Source organism: Limulus polyphemus, unplaced genomic scaffold (genome assembly GCF_000517525.1).
Source record: "Limulus polyphemus unplaced genomic scaffold, Limulus_polyphemus-2.1.2 Scaffold8111, whole genome shotgun sequence".
In the NCBI taxonomy this organism is placed as follows: Eukaryota; Metazoa; Arthropoda; class Merostomata; order Xiphosura; family Limulidae; genus Limulus; species Limulus polyphemus.
In genome coordinates, this window is record NW_013673721.1 from 7256 (window position 1) to 19067 (window position 11812).

General features: G+C 34.4%; 1 protein-coding gene across 1 annotated transcript in view; it reads left to right on the forward strand.

The window, feature by feature from the left end:
* LOC106475119 (14 kDa phosphohistidine phosphatase-like) overlaps nucleotides 1-4094 on the forward strand; it is an 8864-nt gene extending 4770 nt beyond the window's left edge. The window contains exon 2 of the mRNA XM_022379324.1: nucleotides 3379-4094. Coding sequence (XP_022235032.1) covers nucleotides 3392-3751 — 360 coding nt within the window. The 5' untranslated portion in view covers nucleotides 3379-3391 and the 3' untranslated portion in view covers nucleotides 3752-4094. The remainder of the gene's footprint in view (nucleotides 1-3378) is intronic.
* Nucleotides 4095-11812: the final 7718 nt, after the last annotated feature.

Below are 11812 nucleotides of genomic sequence, written 5' to 3' on the forward strand. Positions count from 1 at the left end.
TGAGAGAAATGGATACATTTTTCTACACTTATGAATGCTAGTGCAAAAACTAGAATGCATGCTATTATATATATACTTTTAAGGATTTCCTGTTTCAGTCTTTGTCAATTGTCATTGTACATGAATGTTGTAAAAATAAGATATGGCAGGGTTTTTATACTAACTTCAGGGAGAATCTGTAGACTTGTAAAAACTTTAGTTTGATTCCGTCGTTATTGTTAACATGATGCTAGAATCTGTTATTCTAAACAATGGAAGTTATTTAGAACTGTATTTGGTAAGTTGGCATTTAATCAGTATTCTTTTAATGAGCTTCTGAAATTTTTTTGTACTAACAGTTTGTTTTTTGTTTTATTTATGGCCTTCCAACTCTTTGGATCAAATATTCCTGTTGTGTTACATCTTGACTTTTAGAAAGCCACTGTCATGGAATTCAGTGTATCAGCTGCCTCAGGACTAAAATCAACATACAGGGGGTCTTAAGTTAGATCCATTTTCAGTGTTTATTGAATAAGCTTTCAACTCCTCTCTGAATGGTGTGAAATAACTAAGTTTTTAATAACATATAGTAAGATAATTTTATTAATAATTACAACAACAATTAGATATAATGTAATATACAAAAATACATCATATGAGGAATAAAATAATTATTTCCAACTATATTCTATACAATTGAATAGAGCTGTTTAAACATTTGTTGAACAACAAGTAAAATCTTGGAATGGTCTATTCTTTCATTGGGGGGGGGGGGTGTCTGTGAGACAGACTAGTTTCGGAGAATTCCACTCCTCATCAGCTGCCCAGTGTCGGCTAACAATACGAAGAATTGTGGCAGAATGCTGCAAGTTCTTCAAATACCTATAGAATGATAGGTTTCTCTTTTGTGAGTGTAAAACACTTAAATACACCATTTCAATTTTTGATACCTCACTACTGTAAAGACTTGGTTTGGTCTGATATTTCATTGGTGGTAGTGTCCAGGGTCACTCATGAGGAGTGGAATTCTCTGAAACTAGTCTGGCTCACAGGCACACACCCAATGGAAGAATAGACCATTCCAAGCCTTTACTTGTTGTTAAACAAATGTTTAAACAACTCTATTCAATTATGTACCAGCTGCCCAGTGTCGGATAACAACACGAAGAATTAAATTGTGGCGGAATGCGACAAGTTCTTCTAATACCTATAGAATGATAGGTTTCTTTTTTGTGAGTGTAAAACACTTAAATACACTATATTGTATACATTATAAAGTCAAATGGAGTTATAAGTGATGAGATGAAACTTTCATAATATAATATTGAATGTGAAGTTAAGGCTGTTGTTACTTTTTATTATTAGTTTTTAATCTGTTACAAATTCAAAACAAAATATTTGGCAGTGTTGTACTGATGTTTAGGAAAGATCCCGTTGTTGATACAATCAACTGAATAATATATATACAGTCTAAACTTACCTCTATTTTTGAACTGTGTTGTTCTGGCTAGAGCTAGTTATCTGATATAATCAATTAATGTCATGTTAAATAGCCATATAGTGCTCCAGTTATTAGTTTTTAATTATTACAGCAATCCAGTAATCAATGTGATTATTAAATTGATTAATGTCACAAAAGTAATCAACTAATGAAAGTTAATGTTTCTGATTATACTAACTAATCAGTTATAAAAATATTACCATTATGATTTTTCATTACTGTTTTTGACTAATTCATGTTTACTGAGGTGAATTGATTGGTGGCACAACTCACGAAAATAATCAAAATGAGGAATTCTGATTATTACTATTCTTGGATAATCCATCTCTCGTAGGGGTGGCCTGTTTGTATTGTCTGATGCTTGGACAACATATTTTACCATTATATTTTGTCTGTTGGACAAGTACTTTTTTAACTTATTTACTTATTTTTTGTTAAAGATTGGGAATTACTATATTTTTGCCAATATGACACTGAAATAGAAGTGTTACACTTAAAATTGCACAAGCACAAATGTACAAATCAATAAAAATAGATACCAATTTAAAATATAAATTTAATACCATAATAATATTGAATATTTTAAACAAATGATTTCTAATAATCTACAATTCCAACTTTAATACCTACTTATTTACATATTGTATCAAAACAGTTAATTTCTGATTTAAAATTTCATATTACCATGCACTCAGTAATGCACCACCTACACCACCTTATGCCTAACACCTGAACACAACTCAAAGCTGTAGGTGAAGCTTGTGTTTAACTGAAGTAATTCTACAATGACTGCCATTTTATGTTAACTACTAGAACTTAGTCTTTAACTGAAGTAATTCTACAATGATCACCATTTTATGTTAAATACCAGAACTTAGCCTTTAACTGAAGTAATTCTACAATGACTGCCATTTTATGTTAAATACCAGAACTTAGTCTTTAACTGAAGAATTCTACAATGATCACCATTTTATGTTAAATACCAGAACTTAGCCTTTAACTGAAGTAATTCTACAATGACTGCCATTTTATGTTAAATACCAGAACTTAGTCTTTAACTGAAGTAATTCTACAATGATCACCATTTTATGTTAAATACCAGAACTTAGCCTTTAACTGAAGAAATTGTACAATGATCACCATTTTGTGTTAAATACCTGAACTTACCCTTTAACTGAAGAAATTGTACAATGATCACCATTTTGTGTTAAATACCAGAACTTATTCTTTAACTGAAGTAATTCTATAATGACTGCCATTTTGTGTTAAATACCAGAACTTAGTCTTTAACTGAAGTAATTCTACAATGATCACCATTTTGTGTTAAATACCTGAACTTACCCTTTAACTGAAGTAATTCTACAGTGACCGCCAAAACCAAAAACCAAGATTCTGTGTATAGTTTAATATTCTGAAAATGATGTAAAATTTATAAATAAATTCATTATAGTAGAATACAACAGTATTATGTCAGTCTCATTGTTATGCATTTACTGTAATTTTTCATTCAGTTGAACTTCTGTCAACTTAAACTTTTATATTTTCCTAGAAGAAAATGTCCAACACCACTAGTTGTATTTACTTGGGAAAATGTTCTACTTTATCATAGGTTTTGATGAACTGTTTACATTTTAGATATACTATTGCAGCTTAACACTTTCACATGTCCAGTTCTGTTGAATTTTTGTTTGTAAAAGAAGCACAGACAGGTTGAAACTTGAATCCATATAAATTTGCTGCTGTTCCATAGTAGTGAATCTAAACTTTATTTTAGACTACTTTACATGTTACTGTGTATCTACCTACTCTTTGTTATTATTACTTGTTATATATATAATGTAAGTTCTGAGAACAAAGTTGGAAAGATACAAACTGAGATTTTTGTTTATTGTTTTCAGAACTTGTATAGAAATGGTTGAGAAACTTGATGATGTCCCAGATGTAGAGATAGATACAGGAAGATTCAAGTACATCTTAGTTAAAGTATTTCCAAAGAGGCATCAGGAGTCACATAAATACATTGTACGAGGAAACAGAAATGCAGCGTATCATGGAGATATATTGGATGATGTAGAGCCACAAGTGAGCAAGTTAAAATTGGAGTGTGACTGTGTTGGAGGTGGACGTATCATTCACGATCCAGAAGCAAAACGTCTTGAAGTATTTGGATATTCTCAAGGTTATGGAAAAGCTGATCATGCTGTAACTTGTGAAATATTGAAAAAGAAATACCCAGCATACCATATAACGTGGTCTGATTGTGGATACTGATTAAATTTGTTTAAGTTTTGTATTATTAATAAATCAATTTTTCTTAAATGTAAGTGTTAGCAAGTACATTTTAAAGTACTTTTGTTAGTGGTAGTTTTTATATATATGTAATGTAACTTTTTTATTTTCCTATTTAGCAAGTTTTAATTCTTTAAAAAGAGATGTTACCTACAAAATTGTTTTATTTTTCCCTTTTCAATCAGACTTATCAACAAATACAAGAGAACCTTAGAAGCCATTAACCTGAATAATTTGAAACAAATTTTACACAGCAGATAGAAAAAAGCTAACTTAATAGATAAGCTTAGTTTGTAATGTAATAAATAAAATTAAGTACCTTTTACTCTTTGTGTAGATTGTCCTCCAAAATTTAACTCTGTTGTTTGTGTTTCTGATTGTAGTGGTTCATATATTGCAAATAATGAATTTAGGTTTAGTGCTATAATCTTGGCCAACTTAGTTTTAAGTATTAAAGAACTTGAGTCTATATATTTGTATGAAACTATGGTGGAAATATTGTTGACAGCAAGATAGTTTGCTTGCAGTCACCTCAGTTTCCTGCTAGATGATACCCTAGCGCAAAGAACCTTCACGTTGTTTCACCTATAGTACTTTCATGGGCCTTTTGTGTTCACTGCACACACTTTTCTGGTGAGACAAAGCAGGCAGAAGGCATTCACATTGTTTCACCTATAGTACTTTCATGGAACATTTGTGTTTACTGCATGCATTTCTCTGGTGAGATAAAGCAGGCAGAAGGACCTTCACATTGTTTAACTTACAGTATTTTCATGGACCTTTTGTGGTTACTGCATGTGCATTATCAGTGAGACAAAGGAAGCAGAAGGACCTTCACATTGTTTAACTTACAGTATTTTCATGGGCCTTTTGTGATTACTGCAGGTACATTATCAGTGAGACAAAGCAGGCAGAAGGACCTTCACATTGTTTAACTTACAGTATTTTCATGGGCCTTTTGTGGTTACTGCATGTACATTATCAGTGAGACAAATTAGGCAGGATGACTCTTATGGATACAAAATGATACATTAAAGCTTCAATTCCTAATAAATGTATCAAAGTAAAACATGACTCACCAGATGGGAGTGGGTGAATGTATTTATTGAGCACAACTTTTAGAGCATATGTGAATTATAATTCTTGCAAAACAAAAACATGATTATTATAATAATGTACCATATTCATTTTAGTAATTAAAGGATTAGGGTGTATAAATAGCATCCATAGATTTGAAACTGAATAAAACTTGTTTCTTACTTTTTGTTTCATGGAACAAAACCTTGCTCGGCTCTGTATGGCAACAGTATGATTTTTTGAGGTGTGTTTCACTACATTTTCACTCCCTATGTTTATGGAGTAAGATATACATTATTAAAATTGTTCATTCATTATACATCTGTTTAGGAATCATATAAAATTACAATAACAAGAATTAATATTCCTAATAATTAAAACCTATATAATACCATGGTTGTTTGGGATCCTATAATGTCCAGGTTACCTGATCTAATATCTAGTGCAATGAATATTTAACATTTTCTAACAATGGTTACCATACATCACATGAATAATAGTAGAAGTTATATATCCTTGTTCACATAACTCATAGTCTTCTACTCCATTCTTTGGTTAAAAACTCAATGTCATTGAACTGTTTTTTGTTGATAGGGGGCTGTTTTCTGTTGAATCATTTGTCCACAGTATCCATTTAATACTATGTGAACTGTCGTTGAATTGTTTTTTGTTGATAGGACTGTCACACACTTTCAGGGGGGCTGTTTTCTGTTGAATCATTTATCCACAGTATCCATTTAATACTATGTGAACTGTCATTGAACTGTTTTTTGTTGATAGGAGTGTCACACACTTTCAGGGGGGCTGTTTTCTGTTGAATCATTTATCCACAGTATCCATTTAATACTATGTGAATTGTCGTTGAACTGTTTTTTGTTGTTAGGAGTGTCACACACTATCAAGGGAGAGTTGTCTTCTACTGAATAATTTATTAATAGCATTCAGTCCTTGCTATAGTATATGAACTGTTGTTGAATTGGTTTTTGTTGATAGGAGTGTCACACATTGTCATGGGGGTGTTGTTTTCACTGAATCGTTTATTAATAGTATTCAGTCCATGTTATGTGAACTGTCATTGAATTGTTTTTTGTTGATAGGAGTGTCATACTCTGTCAATGGGGGAGTTGTCTTCTGCTGAATAATTTTTCGAAAGTATTCAATCCATGCTATGTGATAGCCATTTGTTATGTATCAACTTGTGCTTACTTTGATTTGTTTGGGTTCTTCATAACTGTTCTTTAGGTAAAATAAGATGGTTTTTCCCCTATTCTTCCCTCACCTGTTTCATGTTTTTTTGCCAATTCTTTCAGTCTATGCATCCTGCTAACTCTGTGTTGCTACATCCTTTAACTTGATAATTGTTTTTATGTCTTTGATCTTCCTATTTTCTAGTGCTTCTACCTCTTGAATCTCTTCTCCCAATTTGAAGATTTTTCTTCTCCTCCTACTTTGAGATTTTTTTTTTCTTTTCGGTCTTTTTTTGTTTTTTGCTTACTCACCTTCTTAGCTTACTGTCCCATTTCTACCCTGACAGCTGTACTGTGGTAATGTTGTTCTTTATACTGCTTTGTTTGCTTCTTCAGTGACTGATTCTTGGACTTGCCTTATAGGAATATCTTATTTTCTGGCATTAGACTTCCTCTGTTTTATCTTGGAGAACTCTGTTTAACATCATTCCTTTATGCAGACTTTTTGGGAAGTTTTTCTCATTGGGTGTATATTTCAACCACTCTCTGGACATTTGGCAACTCCTAATCCTGCATCTTCTGCTATGACATCCTATCTTCTTTGAGAGTTTGTTCATTTGGGCTGGTTGGTCAGGTTTCTAAATCAATATTGATTACAATTCAATATCTGATACATTTATGAGTCTGTATCAGCTTGTTTTGAATGGACTCAACCTTCTTCTTTACATTTCCAAGGTATGGAGCTTGTGGCTTCCAAGGCTTTCATGTATTATTTTCTTCCTATGCATGAGATTCTCTATCTTTTGATATATCTCATTTCATTTCTGTCCTCTGTAGTGAATCCTGGCAGATCAGTGGAGTATACCTTGTGATACTATGTCTTTTTTCATTTCTCCACCACCATCCCTTTCCATTTTATTTTTGTAATGACTCAGAAGTTTTCACATGACTCTGAGCATCTGTTTTCCTCTACCCCATCTGTACTTACAGCAGTTCTGGATACTTTCACCTTTTCAGTGTTCAGTCTCCTATGGAGTGTCTTTATACTTCACTGTTTTTATATATTTCAATAACTCCACTGTTATTTCTTACAGGTAAGTACTCGTTCCCTGGACTTTTGCTATTTGTTCTCACTACAGCAACATCTAGTGGTTGGCCTTCCATTTTCTGGGAGTTCTGAATTTAGTGTCAAATAGTTTGTCACACACACAAACAGAATCCTTCAGACAGATTGTTATTTACATGTACTGATCCTTTTTTAGATTTTTCTAATTTCTGGCTCTCCTCCACACCAAGCTTCCACTATTTTAATGATTACTAGTCACACAGTCAGTGGCCCTAGGCATATTCCCTCTGAGTCTCTATTGGTCCACCCTGTTTCTGTATGCTGCCTTCCTTTTCAATTTCTTTCCAAGGTGTTGTCTTCAATTAACAGCACCCCATGTACCAGTTTTGTATTTTTCATTGATCCTGTTTTGCCAGATCAATCGTGATTTCTGCTCCTTCATCTTATAGTAATCCTGTGGTCTCTAATTATTGGAGTTCCCTTTTTATATCAGACTTGGACATCCATCTTTTATCAGGATGTTCCACACTCCCATCTTCATATATGACTTTTGTTTGGTCCCTTGAAGGACAGGCAGGCCCGGCATGGCCAGGTGGTTAGGGCGCTTGACTCACAGTCAAATCCCCATCACACCAAATATGCTCACCATTTCAGCCGTGGGGGCGTTATTATGTGACGGTCAATCACATTATTTGTTGGTAAAAGAGTAGCCCAAGAGTTGGTGGTGATGACTAGCTGCCTTCCCTCTAGTCTTACACTGCTAAATTAGGGATGGCTAGTGCAGATAGCCCTTGTGTAGCTTTGCACGTAGTTCAAAACAAACAAACAATGAAGGACAGGCTAGTTTTTTTTTTTTTTTTGGCTATCCATCCATTCTTGCAATTTATCAAAGCAGGTGTGTGATTTATTATATATCAGTGCTGATCCATTTACCTCTCCATTGCTCAAAGTCGTCTGACTTTTCCTTGCATTATTTTTTTCTCCTAGCTTTTGAGCACAGTCATTCTGTTTCTTTGATTCTCTGGTGGAAGTGTAGCTTTGTCAACGATCTTTTCTCTCTTTCTCTAGTTCTTACAGACTTATTCCAAATCTTTCTAACTAGTCAACCTCTTCTTCTGGACCAAAACATCTGTTTAATTCTCATAGCTCTTACATGTCCTCCATTCAAACTTTTGTTCACCTGTTTCCTTCACCATCTTTCTCTTACAATATATTGTTTCTTTTCACTTGTGAGAGACATTGCTTTGATACTTTTACCTTGGAAACCTCCCATATTTGTTCCTCCAGGGACAGGTTGATTTTCTTCCTAAACTGCTCCTTCATCCCCAAGACTTGGGCTGATTAGATTGGAGATTGGAAGTTTTCTCCAATCACTCTCCCTGCCTTTTCTTATCTGTATGACTGTTCCTATCCAGTTCATCTCCTTTGTCCTATTAAAGTACGTCTGTGTTATTTGCTTTTACATCGCCTTTTGAAACAATATTCTTCTCATGACTTCTTTCCTTTTGCTTTGACTGGTTGGGTTAAACAACTCATCCAGCTTATCTATTCTCATATGGGATATGACACATTTGTGTTTTTCCTGCCATCACCTTTCAAGTTCATTATTTCATGGCTTCTCTTGCCTCTAGCCATTTACATCCCCTGGATGAGATCTTGCAGACGAGGATGTGGATGGGCCCCAACATATCAGCCATTACTTACAACATATCACAGTTTCATCTGCTTCTGGGTTTCATCTCCTCCTGCCACCATTCTACAATCTCCCCAGATACTCTAAGGAGGCGAATTGTTGTTTATTTCATTTTTTTACAGCTCCTACATCTCCATTATTATATCTATATGACTATATACTGGAAATGATAGAACTCACCATATGATCGGTGTTACCTCATAAGGAATACTTCTTTCTCCTGAAATCCATATCGAGTAGGAAACAACAACCACCCCTAAACTTTGAAACAGGCTATTCCTAGTGGATATACTAGCCTTATGGATCTTGTATTCGATGCAGGTTTGGGATGCTTTATCCCTGTATCTGCTTATTCTGGTAACTATTTCTAATATACTGCATGACTTGACCTATTGCCTAGCTACACTGCACATACGTGCTTACCCCCTGAAATATACAGGCCAGTTGAACATTCCTTACATTTTGCTTATCTATGCGACACTTGTACACCACACAGGTGGTTCTTTTGAACAGTACCTTTTGCTCTATCACCTCCATTGTGTAAAGAGCTTCCCTGCTTAAGATGCTGATAGATCTGGTTTACCTAGAAGTGTAAATTTTATTGTAATGTTCTGGAGGGAGAATGTGGGCTTTATCCACTACATCCAGGTAATGAAACAACAGTCAAGGAGGAAGAATGTGGGCTTTATCGACTACGTCCAAGTAATGAAACAACTAAAGGAGAGAGAATATGGGCTTTATCGACTACGTCTGGAAAACGAAACAACAGTCAAGGAGGGAGAATGTGGGCTTTATCCACTACATCCAGGAAAAGAAACAACAGTCAAGGAGGGAGAATGTGAGCTTTATCGACTACATCCAGGAAAAGAAACAACAGTCAAGGAGGGAGAATGTGGGCTTTATCCACTACATCCACATTCTCCCTCCTTGACTGTTGTTTCTTTTCCTGGGCTTTATCGACTACGTCCAGGTAATGAAACAACTGTCAAGGAGGGAGAATGCTTTATCCACTACATTCAGGAAAAGAAACAACAGTCAAGGAGGAAGAATGAGGGCTTTATTGACTGCATCCGCGTAACCAAACAATAGTCAAGGAGAGAGAGTGTGGGCTTTATCGACTACATCCAGGTAATGAAACAACTGTAAAGGAGGGAGAATGTGGGCTTTATCGACTACCTCCAGGTAATGAAACAACTGTAAAGGAGGGACAGTGTGGGCTTTATTTACTACATCCAGGTAATGAAACAGCAGTCATGGAGGGAGAATATGGGCTTCATTTCCTATGTCCAGGTAATGAAACAGCAGTCATGGAGGGAGAATATGGGCTCCATTTACTATGTCCACGTAAAGAAATAACAGTCAAGGAGAGAGAATGTGGGCTTTATCGACTACGTCTACGTAAAGAAACAGCAGTCAAGGAGAAAGAATGTGGGCTTTATCGACTACGTCCAGGTAATGAAACAGCAGTCATGGAGGGAGAATATGAGCTTCATTTACTATGTCCACGTAAAGAAATAACAGTCAAGGAGAGAGAATGTGGGCTTTATCGTCTACGTAAAGAAACAGCAGTCAAGGAGAAAGAATGTGGGCTTTATCGACTACGTTCAGGTAACGAAACAGTAGTCAAGGAGGGGAAAATGTGGGCTTTGTCGACTACACAGGTAGTTTGGAGAGAAGTCCTCTCAATATATCCAGAATACCTATTTTGTTTATTGTAGAGGAGACATCTCAATTCACCCTAAACACATACCTTGTATGTAAAATATTCAGATATTAGCCAGTTAACTAAGAATCCTTTTTTCTAAAATAGCTTAACAATTAATTATAAAATTAGAAACAATATTGTGTCGCTTACTTACTTCGCTATATTATCAATATTAGATGAAAACCTTTTTATCTAAAATTACATTAACTATTGCATTATAGCTAACAATTATTTATTACAAATTAAATAGTCTATATAATGGCAACATCTGTTAATTAATTTTCTAATTCTAACCTTTTCGTAATTAAAGTAATCCATTTACCTATTTAGTGTTAACTAATATTAATTCCTACACCATAAAAACTCCTGGCAAAAGAAGCCTATTGTATAATTCAATAGAATGATCCCTTAATGCCTTCTTACAGTTATTGATTATGTATTTACTTTAAATACAAAAATCCAAATAAACTACAGAAATTATAGTACTGATGCTCTACATCAACAGTCTTTATTTAGGCTTATTGATTTGCAATACTACGTCGTTAGTTTTTCTTTATTGATTGTCATTCTTGAAATGTGGAAAGAAAGAAGAGTAAAATAAAAATAATAGAATAAAAACTTTTCTATTCAAGCAGTTTTAACGCTGTGTAAACCCCTTTTAAATTACTGCATCGAAAGATTTTTCTTTTTTATACCTTTGCATAGGGAGTAACAAAAGACACAAGTGTAAATGGTAAAATATTGCTCATAAAAGGTATTTATTACATGACTTGCTTGATCGATTTGATTGGTGATTGGTCAGGTGCTATGAAGACTTCTTTCTCTCTCTCTCTCCTTGATGTTAAATTAATATTCTGTTAAATTCTAGATGATTTACACTACGAAATCAGGCTTTATACAATTCGCTGGTAATTACACTGCTACATCTTGTAGCACCATGTCCATAAATATAACACTTGTAGCATTTAGTGCTTTTTTAACACTTGTCTTAATTTGACTGTGTAATAGTCCAACACTTCTCAAAGAATTTCTTTAGCAAATCATCATATGTTCATATCATATAATCAAACGCTATAACTCACGTCTCACGTGGCCAACAATATTTTGTCCGCATACATTCAATTACTCATTACACTGTTGTCCCGTCACGTTGTGAACGTCTTATATATATACAAGACTAACACATGTCTAGTAAATGCTAAAGCATTCACGAAGGAACAGGATATTTCTAGAAAGAGGTGGCGTGATACTAGTCACTGATCTCGCTGACGCAACACTGCCCCTCCTTAGTATTGTTCGTCCCGAACAATAGTCA